Raw genomic sequence first — 26,667 nt, forward strand, 5'->3', positions numbered from 1 at the left:
AGTTAGAGATTTGTTCATATAAGTCGTCCACTCTCACTAAAACCCTCCTTTTATTTAAAGTACATCTATTGTATAATACCTGATCATCTCTTCTGACAGCTGTGGCAAAAATAACTCAGTAGATGAAAGTATTCGCTCAGCTTGAGTTAAGAGCCGCGATGACAGTAGCACTTTGTCAATAAACCCAGCTGTAAGTTGAAGTTTACAAGTACTAGCTATCATTAGCCACATTAAGCTAATGGTTATATGGATGTGCGTTTTATTACTTATTATTTCAACTTTTAGTTTGTAAGTGTTAGATTCTTCTTCTTTCACAAGTTACAGTCTCTTCTGGAGCGAAGAACATTCATTACAAATTGCTTGTTGTGTGTTAACACGAGAAATAATGTGCCACAATGTCTGTTCTTTCATTGTCACAGCTTCAATAACTGCCTAAAGCTAGGTGAACAATGTGATGTTGTGTCACGGTGTACATCTAGCACTTACCAATATGACCTGACAGCAGAGCCTCCAAAACAAACTCCTTTGGTCAAATAAAGTGATTTTAATTCTGATTCCGGCTTTCAGGAAAGGGACAACGTAACTGTAGGTACAATGATGATTATGATTAAAAAATAAATAGAAAATAATGGCAATTACAATGTGTTACAAAATATGTGGAATAGTTTAAATATTAAAAAACTTTTTTTTTCCTAGAAATTTGCAGTTAAATAGTCCATAATTTCCAAATATAACATTATTGTGTTTGCTCAAATTGGCAAATAACATCACTTGTTGTTGCCTTGTCGCCCACAAAGGGTACAGTCGGAAAATCATTCATAGAAAAAACTGTCAGCTTTAAAAAGTCGTATTAAGAATAATTTCAAACTCGGCATCTTTAACTGCATTTCTCAGTGTCAGCTGACTGTTCGATTTCTGTCATACGTGCGTCACGTATGTATGTACGACCTCAAAGTTTTACAGTTGTTTATAATTTTCTAACATACAGTATGTATACAGTGCCAACGATGATCCATTATCCAACTAATAACATTAAAATGACCATGATTAACAATTCATTTGATACACACACGTTCTCTAATGAAAACAGCTGATTATACAGTACATAAACCCGCATCGTGATGGGTTATACATGTCAAACAATTTAAAAACATACAAATAGCTTTCGAGTGGCAGAAAATGCCATGACACACAGCATTTACAGTATGTCTGAAACCCCCTCCCCAAAAGAGGGTGAAATCAACAGAGGGAAAGTGGGAGCTTTCATATATGTCACAGTGCTGAAGGATGTCGGAGATACAATGAACCTCAGCGATCTCCCAACTTCATGTGTTAAAAATGTCTATAGTACATCTGGGCCTGGCCCCTCATAGGCTGGGCTTTATCTGTCCTTGTTTACTCTGAGGTCGTTTTTTTTTTTTTAGTCTGTCACTGGACTAGAGAAACAAAAATGTGACCTCTTTTAACTGCCATTATCCTATATGATTATTATGTATTAAAGGATAAGTCTGTTGATATTCTAATAAATACCATAAAAAGACCAAAACCAATAAAGAATCTCTGTGTGTATCAGAGTCTGATTCATCTCATTCCTCTCACTGTTTCCAAAACTTTTAAAAACACCAGCGAGTCACACTGTTGTTTTTTTGCCGTGTAAAAACATGTAAAAGTTCCACACGGACAACTTGTTGTTTTGTTTTGGCGGTCAGTGGGAGGCGGGGCTACACTACACAGCACACAGTGCTTCTCAGTATTAACCATTGATGATCAGTATTAAGGTGATCGGTGACTAGAAGCATTAATTCCAATTTACCGATCACGTAGTCCTAGTTCCTTCACTACAGTGAACACACACACTGTAGTTTATTTTAACTCCATGTCCCACACACACACACCGCCCTGCTAACACAAACACTCACTAAACCTTCAAATGTGGATTAGTCCTCCACTGAAAATAGTCCCTAAGAAATGCACTACTTCCTCCAGTTTGTTTGATAAAAAACAAAATCTTTTATATGTGAGCTGTTTTGAAAGATGTACACCTGCAGTGGGAACCAGTCGGCGTCAGAGCGCTGACAAACTAACACCTTGTTGACTTTGGTCTTTTCTTGCACTTGGTTGACAGAATATCACGAGCCTTACCCTTTAACGCAGTCTCTCCCAAACTGGGGAGTTACATTAGGTCGGTGAAAGTAAAGCATAGAAGACGTTTGTGAAAGGACTTTTCAAGTAAACTTGAAGAAGACAATGAACCAACCCAGACTCCACCAAACAACATATACAAAAATAAGGACAAGAAAATCCAATGAGTTTTTCCTCCGACATCCCACCTGATTGAGACGTTTGTTTCTACTTTTGAAAAGGTTTTGCTTTTTTTTTCCTCGACATTGCGTTGTGCTGCTGTGATGATGCTCCAACTTCAGCTACTAAAACCTATAAATACAGATCCTTCAGCTTGTGGTTTGTGCTATAGTTTAAAATGCTGGTCTGTGTGTACTGTTCTACTCTTCATCATCCTCATGACAGACAGTCTTCACATGTGGAGAGTGTTCCTTCCTTTTCCTCTACGCTGCACTGAATGGACTTGACACACAAAAACACAATCATACACACTCTTGCGCATTAATGCACGCACACACACACGCACACACATACACACACACATACACAAGTAGTGTGTGCCAACAGAGACGGTGCAGTCTTCAACCGATGTGGGCCGGGCTACAGCGAACAGAGGAGCGGAGGCTGGGCTGGAAGATGACGGCGTGAGAGTCTGAAGGTCGTCAGTTGTTCTCAAACAGAGACAGCAGGTCGTCGCTGCTGTTGTTGGGAAGGTCGGGGGGGCCCAGGTAGGACAGCAGCTCGTCCGGGTTGGTCAGCTCAGGAAGAAGCTTAATAACATGGCAGAGACAGAACAAAGAGAAAAGAGGAATGAATTTAACCAAACTTTTTAAGTTGCTCTCTGCTGTAAAAACTTTAAAGAATTACCCTTAAAACAAAGACACTGATGAAACCTTAGTATAAAAAAATGAGGACAGATATTTAAAAAGGTGTGTCAGAACATTGTTCACATCGCCGGCACTGCTTTTAGTCTTAGTTGCGTTTTGTGAGGTCACCGTGACCTTTGACCATCAACATCTAATCAGTTCATGCTTGAGTCCTAGTGAACGTTTGTGCCTGAAGAAGTTCCGTCATGGTGTTACTGAGATATTGTGTCCTCGAGAATGAGACAGACGGATGGATGGAAAACAATATGGCGGCTCTGACTGTCGCCGGCGAGGAGGAATAAAAACACGAGAGAATTTTTGACGTGAGAGGCATCGATCATCAGTCAGAAAGCGAATGATATTGATTGATAATTAGCAGTTATTCTTGAGTGTGGGGAGGAGAGAAAGTGAAGGATTTTTAATTGAATCTGTCACTTGCAGTTTGATAAACGTGGATCCTCAGATCCACAGGTTCTCACTCACATCTAGTGCATGATCCGCTCCCTCTCCTCCAGGCGCTCCCGGGCCTCCCAGCCCAAAGGAGCCATCGCCCTGCAGCCGGGAGTTCTGGGTATTGCTGTTGCGCTGCGGCAGTGGACTGCCGGCGTCACCGAGACTCTGGTTACCGTGAACGCCTGAACCGTGCTGCTGCTGCTGCTGCAGGACGTTCCCGGGGTGTTCGATTCGTCCAGAATGAGGCGCCTGACGGTAACAAAGGACAGGAGAAGAAGAAGAAGAAAGACACACAAGCAAGACATGAATCTTTATTTTAAAGGCAGATTTCTCCAGTATGTCACAGTACGTTCACAGGAAATCACACTTCACATGAAGCCCTGTGGCCTTTCCTTGAGAGGCTGAACAGCAGGAGTGTGTGACAGCAGAGGAGGAGGAACACTTTGTTCTTCCTCTACAAACCGTCAGCAGACAGCCGAGCAGCTGCGTGCGACAGGTGGAATGTGGTTTGGTGGCTCAGACCTGAGCCAACATCTCCTCAGTCAGTGCTGTCGACTTCAGGTTCAGTTAAAGGCTCTCGAACTCGACTCACCAACCAGACGGAAACGACAGTCATGGTTACGTAACACGCAGCTCGTACGGCAGCACATTGTCAGCAACATGCACTCACAGTAGGTTTGCTGCAGGGGCTGTATTCACTTCTTCTCTCTGGGAACTTAAAGCGCCTGCTGAGCTGTGATGATGTTAAATCCACAGCATCTGAAGAACCGTGAAGATCAGGAAAATAAAAACGATCGGAGGCATTTGAAACATCCTCCTGTTGGTCTTTGTATTAACTCTGATGTTTGAATAGTGAACCACCTGCTGAGTGTTTTACGGTTATTGATCTCTTTCATTACTGAAACTATCAGCAAATTAACTTTTATTTCCCTGTTAGTCCTTTCTCGACTGCAGCTGCGTCCACACAACGCTTTCGTTTTAAAGCTCATCTCTTTTGCTGCGTTTCCTCCTGCCGTCCACACGACTCGAGTATTCGAGCACCGAAAACAGAGACTTTTGGAAACGCTGCTCGCCCCGTTTTATTTTGAAAACTCTGGGGTTGTGTAGTTTGAAAACAATTACGTAGACACCCACGGTCTCTCCTGATTGGCTGTCATCAGGCTCGACTACCAGTGGTGAATACAACATGAATACCAAACTACAAGTGTGTTACTGACGTTGTCGTCTTTGCCAGCAGCTGTTGTTCAGTTACATTCTGCACTTTAACACTGCAGGTGTCTTTGTTCCTTATTAGTGGTATTTTTTGCAACTAATCACCTGCAGAGTAGAAAATCCTGTTGACACCGGCTCGCACATGCCCAGTGTATGTGAACGATCATGTGGCGGTAAGTCGAGGCTGATGAGAGACCTTGGGTGTCTACGTCATCGTTTCCAAAGGTCTCAGTTTCTGCCCGTCCTGTACAATACACAACTGCAGAGTTTTCAAAATAAAACAGGGTCGGGAGTGCTGTCCAAAACTTTTTGGGGCTTGAAAACGAAGACGTTGCAGTGTGAACGTAGCCTCACAAGCAATGTGAGCAATGTGGGCTTCTTCCAATTGGTGATAAGCATTTGTTATTTTTAGTGGCTACGAGGTCCAAACTCGTTGGTTTCCATCTCAAAAGCACCTCACAAATATATAGTGTCATTGTACCGAGTTATCTGCTATTCAGGAAATATGTGCCTCAACGTTTCTAACACTGTGACCGGAGCTCACAGAGCTCTGCCTCCTGGCTGTGGTCTATTCATACTCGAGTTGTCATTGATGTCTACTCAACCATTCAGGAAAATGTCCTGAGTGAAGAGTGTTTGCTCCATCCTGTATTATGTCATGGGGGGTGGGGTGGGGTGGGTCCGTGTTAAATGTGTCTTACCTGGTCAGACTGATAGGGGAGCGGGGGCGGGGGTCCAGAGGCGTACTCTCCTAGTGTCGGGGTGCCGGGAGTGTTGGGGAAGTCTGTGAATCCTGTTTGGCTGGAGAATCCCTGGCTCCCTGCAGGAAGCACGACGAGTCAGAAAAGACAACACTTTTACTTTGTGTCGTGTCACAGTGACCAGTGCATCCTGGGAAAGAAACGGCTTACAATCACATTATATGTTATGAACCATTTATTGAATGTTTTGGTTTGTTTTTAGGGCTTTTAAAATTTTCTCTTACACACTAACAAACTACAGAAGAGAGAGACTTCCCTGTTTGTTTGATTTAGGAATTATAATGACTGAACCTGAACCTTTCTAAAAAAAAAAAACATAACAATGCACAATATCTCAGCCATGGATTGTTTTGCTTTAGCAGGACGTCCCTCTTCATCTCGAAGAATTCCCTCTGTACTTTAGTCACACTACATCTCTAATGACGTGCCGTATTATCTCATTTCTTGTCCCCTGAGACGATTCTGCTAAATCTGTTGTGTGTTTGTCTGCTCCTGTCTGACAACAGGACTTAAATTAAATCCATGTGGTGTGAAATTGTGTGACATTTTCATGAACGAATCTCACCTGATGTCATGAGCGAACGAATAAGCCCAAATGTCACATGCTCCACCAGGTGAACCACTAACTATCTCTCTTATTCAGTCTCTCACTCAGAGCACAGCCTCTGTCTGGGATCCACAATAGTTTAGTCTTTATTTACTTCAACTCCAGAACGTCACAGACTTTAATTAGAGGCCGGTCTTTGTCGAACTCCGTCTGTTTGATATGTAGAGTTGGTCATAGTCGTTAGTATGATGCCTCGTTACTGATGACTTCTCTCTCTCTCTCCCTCCTTCTCTCTGCTCTTATGTTTAGTTATTCCTCTGCCTCCTTTAGTAATAATGATACATGGAAACAAAGTAGTTTATTTGCTGTAATGGAGGCGAGGCTCAGTGTATTGGAAGCGCTCCTCTGCTTCCCTGCAGTTTCCGAGCAGCAGGGAAACACGGTCCAGACCTGAACCAGGTTCATACCCAGGCTAAATCTAGAGACAAGGAGCTGCAGCTGTAAACACCTCGCTAACAGAACCTATGATCACTCAGTCAGTCAGTCTAATGAAGTCATATAAGGACACCACTAACTCGTCCACCCCCTCCTCTGAATCTACCTGGCCTGTTGTAGTCGGGGGTGTTCCTGCCTCCTGAGGTCAGACTCTGGTAGGGAGAGGACGCCGGCCCCAGAGCAGCGATCATCTCCATGACGTTCGGCAGGACCATGTGACTCGGGCTGACCGTGCGGCAGCGTTTCAGGACCGGACCGTCGGGCTCCTCCTTTATGTGCAGGTCCGGTTTGACGGGCACCGGCCTCCAGCCGCACACCGGGTCGATGGTGATCTCCTCGTAGTCGGAGCTGAGAACGGAGGAGAAGGAAACTGTCACGTAAAAGAAAGATACAAACCTCCTGAGAGTCTCAGTCACAAGCGAACACTTACTTCTGGATGTAGACAAGAATACCCAGCATGTACTGGTCGACCTCCAGCCCCTCTAGCAAAGCTGTTTTACTGTGAAGGAGCAGAACAAACAGCTGGTTAAAACTTCACTCAGAGACGTGGATGTGATTTTATGAGGTGGAATAAGGACGTACTTGCAGACCGGACATCTCCACGTCCCTCTCTCACAGTTAAGTTGCAGATAGGACTCCAGGTCGAAGCACTACAGAACAGAGACGTCCTCATGAGACCACTGATGTGTGCGTTGAGGTGAGCACCGTATGTGTGTGTGTGTGTGTGTGTGTGTGTGTGTGTGTGTGTGTGTGTGTGTGTGTGTGTGTGTGACCTCACCTGTATGTGTCTGCAGTCGTGACCTCTGGCCGGCAGCTGGATCCGTCTGAACGTGATCGGGCATTTGAGGGAAACTTTGATCGCCGTCTGCTCCACGCCGTCCTCGCCGTTCAGACCGGGGGTCCCGGGGATGGTGCCGCTGCTGAAATTTCTCTTTACTGCAACAAAGAAGGAAACACAGTCACCTCAGCGAGCTACAAACAGGACCGGGCGATGTTGTAAAATTTCTAGCTGAGGCTGGAGCCATATTGTTTTCAGACAGCACTTAACGATGAACTAATTTGAATTTGGGGGTCAAAGTTCAGAGCCGTGATGACCTCACAAAATGCAGTTTTGGTCTTATGAACGCAATATTTCCATAACACATTGAGGGAAGTTCTTCAAATTTGGTAAAAACGTTAGTTCACCTGGACTTAAGGACGAACTGATTAGATTTTGGTGGCTAAAGGTCAAAGGTCAAGGTCACATCGACCTAACAAAACATGATTTTGACCTTGTGAACGCGACATCTCCAGAACACCTCACTTGTAATGTAATCTAAACATATCTACTGTAATCTAAACTAGGAAGCAGCAGCTATTGAGGGGCTTTCAGAATAAAACGTGCTGGGTTTTGAACTCACTCTTAGTGATGCAGTGCTCGGCCGGCAGCAGTCTCTTCTTCATCAGCCCCTGCAGGACGGACCGGACAGACGGCCGGTGGACCAGCTGTAACACAAACAGGTGGGACTGGGAGGTAGAGAGAGAGAGAGAGAGGTGTGTTTAAAATGGCATCATATCAGTTTAACGTGAAACCTACATTAATTGTCGTAACTGTACACCACCCACTGAGACAGGGAGGTGTCATGTCGAGACTACGTACACAACAGCAGGCTGTTACTGTGATCTGGACTGTGTTACGTCCCGGCTGACACACTTGCTTCAGGTACAGGGGCTTGTGGGAGGTTTTGTTGTCGCCTCTTTCGATGGACAGAGGAGTCGCGTTGACACTCACCTGATGTAGAAGAAGAAAAGAGTCAGATTTAAATGAGAGGTAGAAGAAGATCCAGGTAAAAAGGAAGCATCACAAAGACTCACACAGACTTACTTGCACAGAGGCGGGCCAGTTAGTGTTCATCTGCCTGTCCTCGTGGTGGTAACACTTGAACTGCAGCTCCAGATCAGGCCTGCAGGGGGAGACGCAACACAGCCGTCAGGGGGGGAGACTGGGTGGGGTTATCAAACATTCCTCATTTGTTTTTCCTCTTCTGGTGTTTTAAATTTCTCAGGAAGAGAAACAGAGAGGAGGTCCACAGCTCTGAGTTCACACCACGCTACAGAAGGTCACAGCTAAAAGTCACCTCGCTACAAACTCCAGTTTTACTCCAATAACCAAATATTTTACTATTTATCCTTCATGTTACTCTCAGAGAATAAAAGTTCAGGGCCTCAACCAATGTTCCTCTTTTATTTAAAACTTTTTTTTCTTATCATATCCTCCTGTCTCTTTGTAAACTCCATATTTGTGTGTGCGACTTTCGAGGCGGCGTGATTTGTTTGCCGTTTGGGGGAATTGGGAGGGAGGAAGTGAGGGGGGGGGAAGGATCAAGGGAACAAAATGTAAAAATACATATACAATGCCATATATATGCCACAAAAAAAAAAAAGAAATGAAATGAAGACGGAGACAGACAGGGAAGAGTCTCCAGTCTCCAGGAAGTGAAGCTGTTTTCTCTGCAGCTACAAAAAAAAGAAAAAAAGAAAAAAAGACAGTAAAAGTTCAGAGATGATGCTGCAGAAGAAATGAGGGAGTGGAAATGTTTTTACAGAACAAGTGGCTCCTAAGAACTTATTGCTCAACGAAGGTTACATAAGTTCAACCCAGACATCCTGTACCGGTTCATTAGGTGTAAGGACAGAGGGACACAACTATGTCATTGTTGAAGGGAATGTCCTGTTATTAAAGTATTAGTGACTTCCTTTGTGTCTAAATAAATGTGTGAGAAGAGAAAGATGGTAAATCTTAAATATTATCTGGACACCAAAGACACAATTACTGTGTTCAAGAAAAAGGAAAATAAAAGGAAATAAAAGGACAACACAAGGACCTTGCACAGGTGTCAGGTTCATTTATGAACTTCCTGTTCAAAGCCAATGATTTAAAGAGCAACTCCACATTAGCATTATTATTATTGTTGTTGAGCTGGAGACATAATCACATAGATTTTGAAGCTGTTTTATGTGAATACATGTGATTTTTTTCCCCAACAACGCCTGTGAAACATCACCTTTTTAGTTTGTGAAACAGCAATAATAAAATGAGGATATACATAGTCTTTAAATGATGTTTAGTTGCATTTATTTATTTATTCTTTGTGTGTTTTGTTGCCATTGCCAATTTTTGTAATATTTAAGTAGAGAGGAAGAGAGGAGGCTCTGAGCCTCTCTTCTGATTGGCTGAATGAAAATAAAGCAGATTTCAGGTAAAAACACAGAGAAACCAAATCCTGCAAGGTTTGGATGGTGGGTCCAGGTGGGCGGGGCTTGGTGACTGCTTTGTTGTGACATCACAAAGTTCCAGAAGTCCTGACGGCTGGTTTTAAGGCTCAGTTTCTGAATACAGGCTGTGTGCATTTCTCTGTGGACTGAGGCTTTGATACTTTCACAGTATTAATATAGAAGCTAGAGCTGATCTATAATCACACTACACATGGACACAGACCTTTACACTGGAGGAGCTTTAAATGTCTGACATAGAAACTCAACAATACAAATATAATGGTTCAGAGACACACACCAGCTCAGTGTGTGTCTTCCTACCTCAGCATGAGTGTTTTATAGACGGAGTCTCTGAGCTGGAAGGCGTGGTTACTGACGGCCAGGTTGTGCTCCAGTCTGAACGGCTCCAACACGACGCCGTCTCGCACCGGGAAGGTCAGCCGCAGGTCGTCACTGGGGTTACCTTCACAGGAAAACAGAGGCGTCGTCTTCTTTGCGTGTTTGTAACATTTATTAGTTTATACTGCGCTCGCTGCAGGGCGGGATCTCACCTGTGGAGGCCTGCTGGGTGTTGATGTTGGGTTTGGTGTCTGGTGGAAGGTAGGGGGGTTTTGTGTCCTGGCCCGGGGACAGGTAGGGAGGTATTGAGGTGCCCGGCGTCATCGGAGGGGTGGGATTCCCTCCCATCGGAGAGCTGGGGTACCCGGGCATCACTCCGCCCCGACCTGGCTGAGATACGAGGATGAGGACGAGTGTTAAGAACGGAAATGTTTCATAATAAAAGCTCTCTTATTATCATCACATATTTCTGTGTTCTTATTAAACTGAACTCCTTTAAAAGTGAGACTGGGGCGAGTGCAGACCTGACTTACCCCGCTGACTGCGGCCTGTGTGAAGGCATTGTATCCTCCTGCGCCTCCCGATGGCAGGCTGCCCTGACCATTGAAAGGCTCTGTCTGAAGAACACAGACAGGAAACATGACACTCAGCTAATGATCCGTTTATCTGGAGCCAGAAGAGTTTAGCACTAGCGTAAGAATTAGATCTGTGTCTCATACGTCTTCAAAAACATTCAGTAGAAATTTTTTTTCTTTTTTATTATCAAATATCATCAAATAAAAAGGGAAAAAAGATTCTATTTTGTCGCTCCAGCGTTTGTTATTGTCCTGCATGTTTACATTTTTTGTGCAAACTGCTTTTATTGTGAAGGACTCTGTAACTTTTGTTTTGAAAAGTAATCTATAAATAAATCTTTACTTACTTATTTTTCTTTAATAACCAGAGTTAAGGGACCCTTACAATTATTGGGCCTTTTATCTGAATTTTTTCAGCGTCAGTGCATTATCAGTCGGGCTCTTAATTTGTAAGGTGGAGGAAGTGATTACTTTATAATACTGTGGAGGATTGGGCTGGACAGCTCCAGGGGGGAACTGCGCTGGGTTGTGTGATCCAGAGGGGTACTGTCCCATGAGAGGCATCCGGCTGGAGGGGTAAGAGGGTGAGGGGGGGCATCTCTGCTGCGGACCAGGGGGGTACTGCAGGGGCTGGGTCGGGTACCCTGACATCCCACCGGAGCCGTACTGCTGCACTGGAAAACCCTGGGAACAACACAAGACAACAAAAGTTATTATTTCTATATATTATTACTGTGTTTTGTCATTTGTTTTCTCTGTTACGTCTGAAGTTACGATCACATGACCCTTCAATTTAATTCAAACGCCCCAAGACGTGATATCAGAGATTTAATGTAAACAAACTATAAACAGTTTGTCGTCAAGCAGAGTCATGTCACACTAAACCTAATAACAGGAAACGCATTATCATGTGTCATCTTCTTCAGAAATTCACAGGAGAAAGAACAAAGAGAGATTAAGAGGAAGTGGAAAGGTGATGAGGATGTCATAATTTATTATCAATACTTATGCCGATTATTTTCTCAATGTTGAAAAGAACTACAACAACCAAGACAAAAGTCAAACATATTCAATTAATAACAAGAGACAAGAACAAATCCTCTCAACAAATATTCAGCATTTTTCCTTAAAATGTAACATGAACAATGAATGAATTATCAAAATAGTTATTGATTGATTTTCTGTTGAATGACTAATCGATTAATCGACAAATGTTTTAGCTTTACTCATAACTGTCACTTGCATGAGAACTTGAAGCTACGAACTTGTGGAGATTAATGTAAAAAAATGAGAAAATGACAAAAATAGAATAAAATTCATACATTTATATTTGTAATTTTATAAATAATCAATAATATACACACACAGTTGCCAGTTTATTAGTCACATGCAGCTAAAACTATGAAGGTTATAACGTTGCTGCTGTTGAAGTGTATTGTGTTACACTTACAGATGTTTCTAATATTTTGATCACCCCACTAATATCAGTGACGGTCAACTAAGCGACGAACATGTATTGATTAGGATTTATTGGATAACCTTCACCTGAGTGTATCTAATGAACTGGAAACTGGATGTATATATTTCGTTTCATAAATATGAGAAAACAAAAACACACCACATGTAAACTGTGCAGACGAGTGGAGCGAACGTCTGTGGGTAAACCCTCCTCACTGACCTCAGAGTGGAAAGGCCGTTTGAGGCCCTGCTGTCCACCGGGATAGCCCCCGTGCTGGGCCATCTTCTGCGTCTGTGCAGGGTGAGAGGGATACAAGCCCCCCGAGGAGGGCGGAGGTCCGGGCCTGGAAGGGACCATCCCACCAGGGTTCATCCCTGGAGGGCCGCGGGGGCCCGAATGAGACAGGAACTGGGTGCTGTAAGAGGATGCTCCACCCATCTGGGAGGGAAAGGGAAGTACGACAGCGGGGGTGAAAACAAAGCTCACTTGGTATTTGACGCAGCACAGACAGTTCAGAGAGTACAGTGGTGGTGGTGGGTGGGGAGGGGGTGGGGGGGCAAAGAGCAAACAGTGAGCAGAGATGTAGAAACACCAACAGAGAGTGTAAGAGAAAGAGGTTTACATCTAGTTAAGAGCTGGTTTACACCAACGGGGCTGCAGACGAGTGAATACACAGAAACAAATCTGCCGTTCAGCCTGTAACTACTTCTCATTTGAGCTCTTTAATAAGAACCAACAGAGACGACGCCGCTGTTTGCCGAGCTTCTGCACCGACTCCCATTATGTAAATAACAAGTCTATAGAGTAAACAGTCTGGCACGAGAGAGCAGTGTCAAACTGTGTGACGTCTCTGCAGCTAATAAGAAACACGTGTCATGAGTGTGTGTCAGCAGACTTCACACCCGATTCACAGCCACCGAACACCACAGCTCCAGACCAGCGACGCAGTCCACAAAACCCCCAGAGACCTGGTTTTAAAGATGGCCCCTGAACTTTGACCCAACACTCAGGAAAGTAGAACTAAAAATCAGCTGAATGTAAAAACCAGACACGTTTAAGTGTGATACTTATGGGAATACATGCATCTACAAAAAACAAGGGTCAGGACAAACATAGAGAAGAAAATTAAATTAAATTTAGAAAAAAATGTTTAAAAATATGGTGATTAATAAATATAAAACTGAGATATGATCAGTGTAAACAGTGAAAGTCTTTTTTATTTACTTTTTTCTTCTGTTATTTCTTTTGGTCTCCATCTCGTAAAACACTGGAACTCCTAAACTTGCTTATTGTTCAGTTTTTATTTATATTTTTCAATATTATTAGTGTTTAATCTTTGTTCCTATTTTCTGAGTGTTGTCGTAACGTTAAGGTTTAATACCTTGACACCTCACCCTTCAGCTTTTCAGCCAATATCATGTTTTATTTCTAATGTGCATTTACTATATAAATATTAATAACCAAAATAAAGTGAACTGAAATTTTTCAGTGCTGACTGAGACTTCATCTCATCATGGGTCAGGCTAAGGTCTCAATATATAAAACATATATATATCTATATATATGTTTTATATACTGATAATATATTAATAATTTGTTTTGTTAATTTTTTTTTTAATATAATAACCATAATAGCCACTTTAAATGAATGTATTTTTAACAGTTTACATGTTTAATTATTTTGTTTAATTACAAAAACAGAAGTGAGAGGTCGTAATTTGCTGTTTCCGTTTTCTGATTAATTTTTAATTCTTAATTCTTACCTCAGGCAATATAATAAATGTAGATGTATCTGATGTGAACCACGCTAACCAATGCAAACTCACTTCGTAAGATGTTGTGATCAATCATTTCTAAAACATGAACGTAGGAGACGTCTTCAATAAGATGGGAGATCAGAGTCTTAACCGTTTATTTATGCCGTTTATCTGTTTAATTTGTCACATTCAAGACTAAAATTTTACTAAAAAACTGATTATCTACCAGTGAAAGCTGAAGACTTCCTGCTCAGGAGGAGTACTGGTGTAAAAAGAGTGTAAACAAACTAATAATAAAGTGCCATAATGTGTTTTAAATAACTAAATAACTGACAGGAACCGGCTGGATCTGCACTGGATCTATTTTTATAGCCCAAAAAAAGTCAAATAAAAAGACTGTGACCTGGTGAAACGACACCACTGCAGATCCTGGGAAACCTGCACACTCTAAACTCCAGAGCAATCATTTATTTCCACTTATAGATCGCCAAAATGCCTCCTTCAGAATAAGAGAACAAGTGCAGGAACAAGTGTTTCCAATCAGGCAATGAACTTGAGTCCAGTCACAGGTAGAAAAATGCAGGATGAAATAAACTGAAATAAAAAAAATATCTTAAGTGTTTAAATTTAAATTAGAGGAGTGCACAAAATTCAAATCTGTATTTAGTTTATTTATAAATTGCGAGTACACTGGAGTCACTCACACATGTTTGTTTACCTGTCCATAGCTCAGCTCCTGGTTCTGTTTCTCCTGTATTGCTGCAACAGTTGCCGTGGCGGTGGCAGTTGCTGTGGCAGCGGCGGCGGCAACGGCGGCGGCGGCGGCCTGAGTGAAGTCTGAGGGAGGACGGACGCCCAGAGCGGCACCTCCACTGTTACCAGAGTAACTGCAGGGAGAGGGGAAGACGGGGGAGATGAGTGGGCAGTGAACTTGGTGAACCGAGCGTGTGAGCACGAGGCGTTTCGTCACGAGCATGAGTCAGAGCCGTGGGTGAGAGCGGCCACGCTGACATATGTCGATGCAGAATCCCACAGCGACAGCACGCATGAGTACAGCACATAAAAACACACGAGTCTGCTGAATTATCAAAGTCATTTCATGTTTTTATTTCGTATATTTTATGTTTTTAAATGAGCAATAATTCAAAAACTCTGTTGTTTTAAAAGAACAGCAAACTCAAAACATCCGTGTTATTTATGTTTGTGCTCCTTTCATCTGCTCTGACAGTGTTGTCTCTTCAGTTACATTTTATCATCTTTATTTAACAGTTCAGCTGTATTTTGCCAAAAAGGAAACACTTCTCTCACTTGTATATTTTCACAATAAAGCTCCCAGACCGTGTCCCAAAGTTCTTTTAAATACAGGAGAGCAAACGTGAACTGAGACACAAAAACTAAAAAGCAGATGCGTTTCTATTGTTGTGGTTAAATTATGGAACAATAATAACTAATATAAACTTTAAAATGTGTAAATAGATTTTGGAAAAGAAATGATCTACAAAGCTATTTATGAGGGTTTTTTGTGGGTAGCTTAAATTGATAATAATGTAGGAAAGGCCTGAGCCTGTTCAGTCACTACTTAATACATAAACCGTTGACTGTTTTGCAGTCAGTATTATTTATTTTTACTGCTTTATGTGTGATGACTGAATGAAAACTACCACTACAATAAAACGTTCAGAGTTTATTTTAAGTGACAAAGAGGAAGAATGTTTGTGTGCAGTTTGAACTGGATACAAAACAAATTGTAAACGGTTCAGTTCAGGGGCACTGTTGGACAACGTGCGACAGTGATGTTATTTATTTATTCAGTAACGAGTGGTGGAAGAGATTACAGCTTGAAATTCACAAGCTACGTCCACACTGCTACATTTTTTACGTTTAATAACGCATCACTTTTGCTACGTTTCCAGATATTTGGAAACGCTGCTGGACTCGTTTTATTTTAAAAACTCTGAGGTTGTGTTTTATTTTGAAAACTCTGGGGTTGTGTTTTATTTTGAAAACTCTGGGGTTGTGTTTTATTTTGAAAACTCTGGGGTTGGGTTTTATTTTGAAAACTCTGAGATTATGTTTTGTTTTTGTTTTTTTAACTCTAGGGTTGGGTTTTATTTTGAAAGCTCTGTGGTTGTGTTGTATCTGGATGGACAGAAACTGAGACCTTTGGAAACGATGAGGTCGCACCGACGGTCTCTCCTGATTGGCTCTCATCAGCCTGGACTACCAGTGGTGAATACAACATGAGAATGAATGACAGTGTTTCTGACGCTGTTGTCTTTGCTAGCAGCTGCTGTTCACTTACATTCTCATTTTTAATGCCAACTGCAGAGTCGACAATCTGCTTCCTGTTTACAGCGGCTCGCACATGCTCAGTGTGTGTGATTGGTTATGTATGTTATTTTATATTATATTATATTTCAGGTGTGTTAGTCTGGACGGAGATCGTTTCTGATACAGAGCTAAAACAATCGTCCTGATGCTCCAATAGTTGGGAGTTTGATGGAGGGGTGATATCGGTCTGGTCTCTGGTCTGAGGTTGGAAATGCTGCTCCAGGTAATTTCAAAGTTGTCTTATTTAAACTTTGTGTGTTCTTGGCTAATGTGGTCAGTGTTACATTCAGGAGGCGCCTGTTATTTTGAGTTAGGAGGTTGTGTAACCACAGACCGGCTGCTGGATGGTCAGTTGATCTCTACGATGGAGGTAGCAAGTGAGAAGTTAGCGTGGTCACATTTACAGGAAATGATACAGGTTGCCAAATAGTGGAATCTCCCTTTAAATCATTGCAACATCATTAACCCGTCTCTCTGTTGTGCTGGTAAATAAACAGTAAAAATAGAGCTTGTTTAGTCTGTTCTGTTGACTTTTCCTTTTGTTTTCGCTGCTCTGTGGTCGTTTCAGTTGTGGTCGTTAGAGGCTCGTCTCAACCAATCAAACAAACGGCTCGTGTAGCCTACGCCATGTGGCTTTGTTATTAGCGGAGTCCATGAGAAAAGTCTGAATAAACTCCCACACAGATAAGTGTCCTGCACCTTCTAAACATGACGAGTTATATTTATGTGCAGTAATATTCAGTCAGCAGAAAACCATCACGTACCTTCCGCCGTAGGCTGAGGGGGGGTTGTAGGCAGCGCTGGGGCGCCCGTACATGACTGGATGGCCGTAGCCTTTAGACATGGCGTCTCCGTACGACTGCTGGCCCATGAACTGGGAGCCCATACCGGGACCCATACCGGGGCTGCCGCCAGGCATCATGTGACTGCCAGAGCTCTCACCTGGACCCATGGGTGCACCGAACACCTACGGACACGGAAAAAACAAGGGGGTGGGGGTCAGGGGGTGTTATCACAGTCATATCAAGACTCAAGTGAATCAGAGAGAAGGTGGTGGGAGTCTTAAGAGTCACACTGAAACTACACTTATTATTTTGGTTCAACTTTGACAATAAGACGACCTTATAAAGGATTTAAAAATGGTTTATAATTTGGTTGTTAACACTTTATAAATCAAAAATAAACAATTCTAGTTACAGCTTGTAATTTAGTTTCTAATATTAAGTTATAGCACAGTTTTCATACATTGATGCAGGCTCACTATTTGGCAAGTAACAGGTCACTGTTTCCCTTTTCTATCTAATGCTTATAAATGATTTCTAAACTGAAAATAAAAATAAATAAATAAATAAATAATAATAATAATAAAAAATTAAAATTAAAATTAAATTTAAAGGCCTTGATTTAATACTATATAATATACTTTACAGTAAGTGCAGTAAGCTTTTCTCTGCCTCTGCTGTTTCTGGTTTTGTGCGGCTGCAGCACAGGAAACAGGAGGAGGAAAGGATAACTGAGTCATGTGTTACCTGGCTGTGTGTGGGATTGGTCACGCCCCACACTGTGGTTACTACAGAGAGAGATCCTGCGTGCTGATTGGTGCCTGGTTGCCAGGAGACTGGGTCATTTAGGAAGGGGCTGTTGCTGCTGCAGGAGGATACAAAAAGCTGCGTTACAGGGATGGTTGGGAAGGTTATGGAGAGAGAGAGAGAGAGAGAGAGAGAGAGAGAGAGAGAGAGAGAGAGAGAGAGAGAGAGCATTCATTCAGATATCAGGAGGCGTTCAATATCACCACCTCACCATGTTTTACCACTCACTCATCAGAAACAAAGCGTGGTTATCATTGGGGCTCATTCAGTGTTGAGAACAGGCTCATGAATTCATCAGTTACCTGTGTGAGCTAACGATTGACCTGAGCGTGGTTTATTAATCTGACAGCTGCGGTTACCCTCTGCTTCCTCCTCCGAAACCATTTCCTCAACAGGAAACGACCACAGCAGCATTACTGTCACAACACATTATATTCAGGGTCACTGAAGCCAAAATCTTCCCCACCATGACTGACTGGTTTTCTTTTTTTAATACCTCACTGTCCATTATTGTAAAAGAATCACAAGCTTAAACTCGACATTAATTCAGATACACATGATTTAACTGCTGGTCTGTGGGTGTTGCGTTGATGGTTTTCCGGAGGGAAGCGGAGCAGCCAACAGTCTGTGTGCCTGCACTCCATTAAAGGCCGGAGTGAAACTAATGAAGACGCTTCCAGAGAACACTCAGCAGTCGATTGTCTGAACGGTTTTCTAATTGAGGATCTGAGTCCGACTGATCCCGTTTGACGGAATTCACTCATTGATTTTCATCGACTCTCTTTTCTTTTGTTTATTTACGCATCAGTCTGCACGGAGGGGAACCCGGTTTTTAGTTTAGACATTCGGGATATTTCCTACTGGAAACGCTGGTTTTAAAATGAGCTTAGCTTAACGTCTCTGTCACGCGAATGTGCAGATAGCGAGATAAGACAACCCAAAGGTCAATGACCGGCTTCGTGACCAGTCGCACCAACATTAGGCTGCGTTCAGAAGCCCTACGAGAACCAGGCTCAACTCCTGCAGCAACACAGTGTGACATCATCAGTCAATCAAACACATTTCTGACGTATTTCTACAGTTTTCCTTCCGATCACAGAGACAAAAGATAAAATAGCTGCACCCTTGTTGTTAAATCCCGTCTGTCAAGGATTACAAAACATTCAGCCTTTGAACACATCGTCTGTCGATCAAGCTGGACTTCCCGGGTCGTATTACACGTCTCACACCGACGCAGCCCCCCCGCTTTGTTCTGACTCAGAGGAACCATGTGACACAGAGAGAGAGAGAGAGAGAGAGAGAGAGAGAGAGAGAGAGAGAGAGAGAGAGAGAGAGAGAGAGAGGGGGATATGGAGGACTGAGCTGAGCTTGTTTCGTGATCCAGGCCCCTGGGGTCCAAAACAAAACCATAACAAACGCACCGCTGGGGCAGGGCAGGTGAGGTGTCACATGGTTCACCCGAGGACACTGTGTGTGTGTGTGTGTGTGTGTGTGTGTGTGTGTGTGTGTGTGTGTGTGTGTGTACCTTTGTGGAGTGGGAGGCAGGGAGGGTTTCATGGAGTTGAGGGGGTTCATCGGATGAACGGGGGGATCATTAGAGAGCCCCCACTGTCCTCGAGTGGCAGCCCTGAGAGAGGGAGAGACCGTTACTCAAAGCTCATTTGCTGCACAGCAACAATTTCTCATCACTGTAGCCCACACTGTGTGCACAAAGACGTAGTGCCCTCCCACTCAGAGCCACTCACTTTAATCTGTGTGCATGTGTGTGGACTGTGCACATCAAAATGTTAGCCTATCACTGACTGCTGTAGCTCTGATACCTCTCAGAGGAGGGGGCGGGGGGGGGGAGGGGTGCTAGGAGCTAAATTTAGCTTGCTGATTTCAAAAGGAATTTAAGAGAACAGAGATGTGAAGAGGCAGACTCTCCTCTCAGCACACCGACGTACAACCAGCCGCTCGCTCACCCCCCCAACACACACTCGTTCACCTCGCTCTTCCATTTGATTCATTTAACGCCTGTTTATCTGCCACTTTCCCTCCTTCCACACCAGATGTTTTCCTCCACGTTCCCCGATCGCCGCTCCATCGCTGCTCTCCTCCCACCTCCCCGCTAATGATTTTCTTTATCTGATGGTTTTCAACTGACATGCTAATTCTCCAACATCAGAGCCTTTGCTTCAACATCCCCTCCCCCTCGTTTCTTCTCTCTGGTTTCCTTTTTTTGCACTTTGCAGATTTGGGTCAGACACCCTACATCTTGTATAGAAGGAGGGGGACTAGAGGAGGGGGACTGGGGGGGGGGGTCGCTCAGATCACATGACTGCAAATACCTGTGTTCCCTCCTATCAAAAGGCAGCGTCAGCCTCCCAATAGCACCTTGTAACTTCCATCACAACCACACAAAGAGGAGGGGGGGGTGTAAGATGTCTGTCTCTATCAGATGTTGCAGCACAGTCTGTACCTGCAGAGGAATGATTGAGACACACTGTTCCCTCTCTGTCTCTTTGCCTCCTTTGACCTCAGCTTCATCACTCCCACCCTGCCTCCTCTTTTCTTTTCTCGTCCCTCTTTAGCTCTCGGCGACTGCCGTCACACCGACAGTCCGAACGCTCAACTCAACCCTCAACTGACCCTCTGCTCCTTCAGCCACTACCGCATTTTCACCATTTAAGCTTTAACGTGCGAAAGCGGATGAAACAGAAAACAGAGAACATGTTAGTTTTTCTAATCTCCCTCTTCAAAGAAATACAATAACTGCAACTGATGTTTATTTTCATTATCATTTAATCTGCCAATTATATTCTTAATTAATGGTCTGGTCAGTAAACCATTAGGACAACAGGAGAAATGCAGTCTGGTGAAACTGTGCATGTTCTATGTACTGTTTTATATTGTCCTGGGCTGGTATGCAATAATATCGAATATCGCGATATTTCAATCAAATATTTGCAGTATTAAAAAAAGTGCTTCAAAATTTTTTGAATTTTGAAATATTAAAAAAAAACATTGAAATATATTGAATTTTTTTAACTATTTCAAAATACTTTGAAATATTCAAAATTTCAAAGTATTTCAAAAAAATACTTAAATAGTATATAAATAGTATTTAAAAATGCTTTAAAATTCCAAAAAAAAATTCTATATTATATGAAAAGGCTGAAGTCAAAATATCAATATTTGCAGTAAGGCTTTAGCTAATAAATATTTTCATTATTGATTCATCTGCAAGTTTCTTTACTGTAATATAAGACAAAGAAAAGGAGCAAATTTGAGAACATGGAACCATCAAATGTTTTTGTTTGACACACAACATAAAACAACAATAATTTTCTGTCAATCATCTGATCAATTTATTGACCAATTATTGCAGCTCTTAATAATACCGTGAAACAACTGTGCACATTATATGCACCAACTGTTTTACACTTTGAAGAAGTGGCAGTCAAACTGTTGATATAAGTGGAGATGAGACTAACGACCTATCGATTAATCTGCCAGGAAATATGTCACTTCAGTGAAATGTCTTAAAACATTTTATTCTGTGACAGGAGACATTTTCCAACGTCTTGTTTTGTTCGACCAACAGTCCAAAAAGGCAAAGATAGATAATGTACAAGATTGTACAAAATACTGGGATCGGTATCGGGAAAAATAAAAAATCCGATTGTGCATCCCTGTTTTAAAGAAACATGTTGATATCCCTCAAGTAAAGAGGGTAAGTTAAAAGAAATTCCTCAAAAAAAGTAAAATGTTTATTCATGTACTAAAACTCAATATTGTATCACGGAATTTCCACCTATATGCACCATTAAATTAACATTACAACTAGATGCTGCTGCTTTAATGCAGAAGTCATAGGACACTTTTATTTGATCATAAAACGCAAAAAAAAGTTATATCTTATACTTAAACACATGTTTATTAACAGTAATCCAAACATACTGTAATCTCTATATATTAGTTTCAAGCAGCTGATTATATCTGGAGCCAGAAAGCTACAATCAAATTAAATTAAACTGGTCATCAATGTAATCCAACAGTAACAGCGATCAGTGTTAAAGTATGTATGAAGCGCTTGATTCGAAAGAGGTTGGCAGCTTGTCAGTAAAGATGATTAAATAGTCCCTCTGCTACTTAATCAAATAAAAAACAAACACCCCTTTACATAATTTATTAAGTGCCAGTCTCTCACATCAATGAATCAAGGTTCTGACTTCACTGACTCTTTTGTTTTGACAGCCACTTATCACGACTCACGATCTGTCGCTTTAATCTTCTGTGGCATTAATTCACAGCTGATCAGTCAATCAGATGATTAAATGATCTGATAGGAAATTAATCAGAAAACAATTTGGATAATTGATTATCAGTTTAGGTTTTTTCTCACAGACAAAATGAGAAACCTTCGTTACTTCCACGTTCCAGTGTGAGGATTTTTCTCTGTGATTTAAATTTCTTAACTAACAAAACAAGAAATTTGAGTTTGTGTCTGGAAATTGGGGATTTCTTTGTTTTTTTTTAATTCACATTTTCACGATATAGAAAAAAGCGAATCATGATAATATCGTGTATCGTGATATTTTGGGCCTGCTGAATTTTTTCTTAACAATATTTGACATTTTTGCATAATAAAACATATTGCTAAAGCCAGACACTCTGGAAGCTTTACAGGTGTGTTTTGATGAGACACAGCCAAGACTAATCCATTAATTGAAACTCAATCAGCAATTATTTTGATCATCAATTAATAATTTTTTAATTAAAAAAAGCCATTCGCTGGATCAAGCCTGAGAAACTCGAGTCTTTGTTGCTTTTCTCGTTAAATAAATGTCTCTTGGTTTTTAAACATCACGTAATTTGTGACATTTTATTGACCGATGTATCAATCAAGAAAACAATGAACAGACTAATCAATGATTGAAGTAACTGTTAGTTGCAGAGTCGATTATTTGATCAGTTGAATTTATAGGCAAAAATGCGAAAACATTCACCGACTGATTTGCCGCTTTTTTAAATCTTGTCATTTTACCGACCAAAATAATGAATCGATTAATAGAGAAAATAAGTGGCAGATTAATCGATAATGAAAATAATTAGTTACATAAGCTACAGACCTAATATCTACTATTTAATATGGCAGCCTACACGTTTCTGAAATGCGCTTATTTGACAGAGAACTGAGGAAAACAGCTTTCCTGCTGCAGGAAGAATAAACCTCTCGACATTCATGACTAATGGAAATGATTAGTTAAGTGTTTGACTGCAAACATCTATTCATAACGCCATCTGCAAATCTGAATAAGCAAATCAGCACAGAACAAGGCCGTCGCCTGATAACTTACAATACGAGTTTAACTGGTGACCTGCAAGCGCACCTGCGTTTACACGAAGAGTCTCAATGCGACCGGAGAGATTACCAATTAATACAGAGAGGAGCAGCAGCGTCGTGAGAGGCCAACAATGAAAGACGAGATACTGTTACTGAAGGAACGAGGGACCGTCTCACACTCATAAAGGACAGCGTGTCCGCTGTTACAGCTTCCTGAAGCTTAATGGAAAGAATATCTTTTACAAAGCGTGTATCAAGTGTAATGTTGTATTTAAGCTCAATGACACAATTTAATTTCTAATTTTCCCTCCCTCACACAGATACAAGACTAGAAGAAAACAGCTTCGTATAAAAAAGGGAAAGAAACGTAAATTTAAACATACGAGTTTCAGTGCGGTGTGCAGAGGTGCACAGGTGCACAGGTGTGAATGAGCCTGATAACACTGTAAAAAATATCACTGTCTCTATCTGTTTTAAAAAAAGAACTTAAAGCAGCTGGTTACTCTACTGAGCTTTTATTATTATTTTTGTTATCTACCATTTATTGTGTATCTTTTATTAAACTGATATATAGACTGATGGGACAGATGTTTTGGATCATTTAGTTTTTCTATTTAGAGTTTTTAGGTTTTATTATTTAGGTATTTAGTGGCTGAAACTATATTTTGTACATGTCGTGACGGGGCCCCTACGCACAAGCTTTTTCAAAGCTTATTGGGATTTCTTATTATCATGTTTGTTTGCTTCTATTCTATTTCTAATTCATGTGAAATAAATGAATGAATTACATCTAGAAATTATGTTGAATAAAAGATCTACGTGTACAACAATGTACAGTGTGTTTTGTGCCACAGGTGCCTGGTTTGGGTCGGTAACAAGACATCAAGTTACTGTACTACCAATATCCTCACTGTGTGCATGTGTCCAGCAGCAACGATTAATCGGACGACAGGGAATTAATTGGCAACTATCCTGAGAGTCGACGGATCGTTTCAGCCAAAACACCAAACGCTTATCCCATCAATAATAACAAAACAAGATATCTGAAGAAATAGCTTGAGCTTCAGCCATTTCTCAAGCAACAACACCAAATGTTTATTCGGTCCAAGTCGATAGTAAATCAATAATTACTCCATTATTTATTTATTTTTACTTATTAGACTATTCTAACTCTGCAATCCTGATATAACAGTGCAAACAAGTGCAATATTTCAATAATTCTATTCCACCAAGTGCATGTTTATATTGTATATTTTAACTATCACTCCATATTTCTTTATATATATTTCTACTTTTCTATTTATATATCATAGTATAAGGTCATATTTTTTTTTAACATTTTATGTTTATATTTTAACTTAATATCTTTATAATCCTGATTCTTGTTCTCTATTCTTTGCTGTTACATTTCCATTCTTGAGGGAGCAACTGTATCGTCACCTAATTTCCCCCCTGGGGATCAATAAAGTATTCTGATTCTGATTAATTGGATAAACAAGATATCTGAAGACAGTAGCGTTGGCTTCGGCCATTTTTCAAGCAAAAACACTGAACGTTCATTCGTTCCAGCTTCATAATAAATCGATAATTTGCATAAAACAAGATATTTAATGACATCAACTTTGGCTTCAGCCATTTATCAAGAAAAAAAAAAGTCAAATAATCTCTAGTTTCAGCTTCTCAAACGTGAGGATTTGCTTCTGACTAACAATATCTACAACTTCAACTACGAGTTTCAGTGTGGTGTGCACAGTTGCAGAATGAGCTTGATCACACTGTAAAAATCTCACTTTCTTTATCTGTTTTTAAAAAGAACTTAAAGCAGCCGGTCATCACAACACAAAACCAACGTTTATTCATTACAGCTTCATAATAAATCCATAACTGTATAAAACAAGATATCTGATGACATTAACTTGGGCTTCAGCCATTTTTCAATCAAAATATGTCAAATATTCTGTAGTTTCCGCTTCTCAAATGTGAGGATTTGCTTCTAATTAAACATATTTAGCATTTGGACGATTGGTCGCACAGAAAAACCGCCACTTTTTCACAATTTTTATACTTTTTACAGACTAAATGACTATTGGAGAGAATAATCAGCGGATTAATTGCTAATGAGAATAACTGTTGCTGAGTTTAGAGCTACAGGTTAAATGTGAAGGTGTACACAACAAATCCTGGAGCCTAAAACCACTGAAAACATCTGGAGGCTCCAAACAGCGGCAGCTTCAACACAAACCCCTTCACTTCATTCTGCAGATTTCAGCCCGTTTAAGTAACATTTATTATCCACACACTCCATGTAAACACTGACCCACTCTGACTCAGGCTCTGGCTTCAAGCCAAGACAACATGTTATTGTACCCATGATATGTTCAGGAAGTCACGGCCAGGAGGGAAAAACAGGCACTGGCAACCTCCAGCACCTCAGAAAACACATTGCAACACAACAACAAGCCGTGCATGGTGGAACCACTGTAGTGTGCAGAGATGAGCGCGTGTAAAACAGAAACAGAATTCCTTCCAATGATGTGATTATCGATCTATTTTGCTAGATGATCAGGCAGATGTATGTACCTGCCTGCACCTCCTGCTGCATCAACACAAACAAAACATGCCGCTCACATTTGCAGCAGATCAGAACAAAGCGTTTCTCTCTATGTGTGTGTGTGTGTGTGTGTGTGTGTGTGTGTATGTGCGTGTGTGTGAATCACTAAAAATGCGAATAGCACCCGTTTTGTTTCACTTACCTTCCTCAGCTGCTCAATAAACGCAGATACGTTGAAGCTGCGGGTTCACGGTTTAAAATAAAATAAAAAAACCCCAAAGAATACTGAGGAAGTTGTGATAAAAAAACGAGTCCTGTCTCAGTGAGGCTGTGCTGTGTTGGTATCGCAGCCTGACAGCGTTAAGTTTCCACTATGTGCCTGGTTAGAGGAGGACTGGAAACGGAGCTGTGGAGGGTCTTTAACACGCCGCTGCTGCTGCTGCGCCGCTGGCACCGTTAGCAACCGAATGCTACTTAGCTAGCGTCAAGTTTGTGTCAAACGTTAGCTCGCTTTGCGCTACATTAACTTGAAAGTAGCTAGTTAGCAAAGCGGCTAACTAACGGGCTAAGCGCTGTGACTTGATAATAATAATAATAACACGAAGCAGAAGAAGAAGCAGGAGGAGAAGAAGAAGAAGAAGAAGAGCTGTCGGCAGTTACCTTACCTTCCCCCGCTGCCAGACGGTGAAGCCGCTTGTAGACAGTTAAGTTAGCTAGCTAAGCGACATTAGCCGGCCAGTAGTGTCGCAGTCGGTGCTAACGAGAAGACAAGGCTGCTTGTTGACCGTGTTATCGAGCATTTAATACGCTATTAATATGGTCTTTTAGCTTGTTTTCTGTCTGTTTTCACATCCCAGACAAACAGGGAGTAAATACACTATTCAACACTTTCTATTTATAAGCGTATTTATTAAAAAAAAAACAAAAAAACGATGCGTATTTAGTAACTATGAGGTTAACTAACAAGCTAGAGTTAATTAAAGAGAGCTGGTTGCAGTCTGTGCTTGGGCAGGACATAACCTGGCAC

At 41.4% G+C, this 26,667-nt stretch overlaps 1 protein-coding gene across 3 annotated transcripts; it reads right to left on the reverse strand.

Moving 5' to 3' along the window:
- Positions 1–529: 529 nt before the first annotated feature.
- zmiz2 (zinc finger MIZ-type containing 2) lies at positions 530–26,667 on the reverse strand. Of its 3 annotated transcripts, none has more exons than XM_022769539.1 (20): positions 26,306–26,667; positions 19,286–19,387; positions 17,701–17,818; positions 16,936–17,138; positions 14,559–14,727; positions 12,303–12,521; positions 11,096–11,308; positions 10,583–10,666; positions 10,262–10,439; positions 10,032–10,173; positions 8,320–8,398; positions 8,095–8,226; positions 7,856–7,961; positions 7,234–7,391; positions 7,038–7,105; positions 6,886–6,954; positions 6,562–6,803; positions 5,354–5,472; positions 3,471–3,689; positions 530–2,891 (listed from the first exon to the last, which is right to left on the reverse strand). In XM_022769539.1, the coding sequence occupies exons 2-20, from the start codon at positions 19,333–19,335 to the stop codon at positions 2,784–2,786; spliced, it is 2,676 nt and encodes an 891-aa protein (XP_022625260.1). In that variant the 5' UTR covers positions 19,336–19,387; positions 26,306–26,667; the 3' UTR covers positions 530–2,783. The 3 variants fall into 3 exon arrangements, with proteins under 3 accessions (XP_022625260.1, XP_022625259.1, XP_022625262.1); XM_022769538.1 differs by having other exon boundaries at positions 10,574–10,666; XM_022769541.1 differs by lacking the exons at positions 19,286–19,387; positions 26,306–26,667 and adding an exon at positions 25,843–26,006 and having other exon boundaries at positions 10,574–10,666.

The sequence above is a fragment of the Seriola dumerili genome, unplaced genomic scaffold (genome assembly GCF_002260705.1).
Source record: "Seriola dumerili isolate Sdu_G_001 unplaced genomic scaffold, Sdu_1.0 BDQW01003649.1, whole genome shotgun sequence".
Taxonomy (NCBI): Eukaryota; Metazoa; Chordata; class Actinopteri; order Carangiformes; family Carangidae; genus Seriola; species Seriola dumerili.

Coding starts and splice junctions, on each gene's coding strand:
- zmiz2 (XM_022769538.1), bottom strand. CDS start 19,335: ATGAACCCCCTCAACTCCATGAAACCCTCCCTGCCTCCCACTCCACAA. Junction 10,174..10,261: donor CACCCAGCAGGCCTCCACAG/GTGAGATCCCGC, acceptor TTTCCTGTGAAG/GTAACCCCAGTGACGACCTG. Junction 8,399..10,031: donor TATAAAACACTCATGCTGAG/GTAGGAAGACAC, acceptor CTCCCCCTGCAG/GCCTGATCTGGAGCTGCAGT.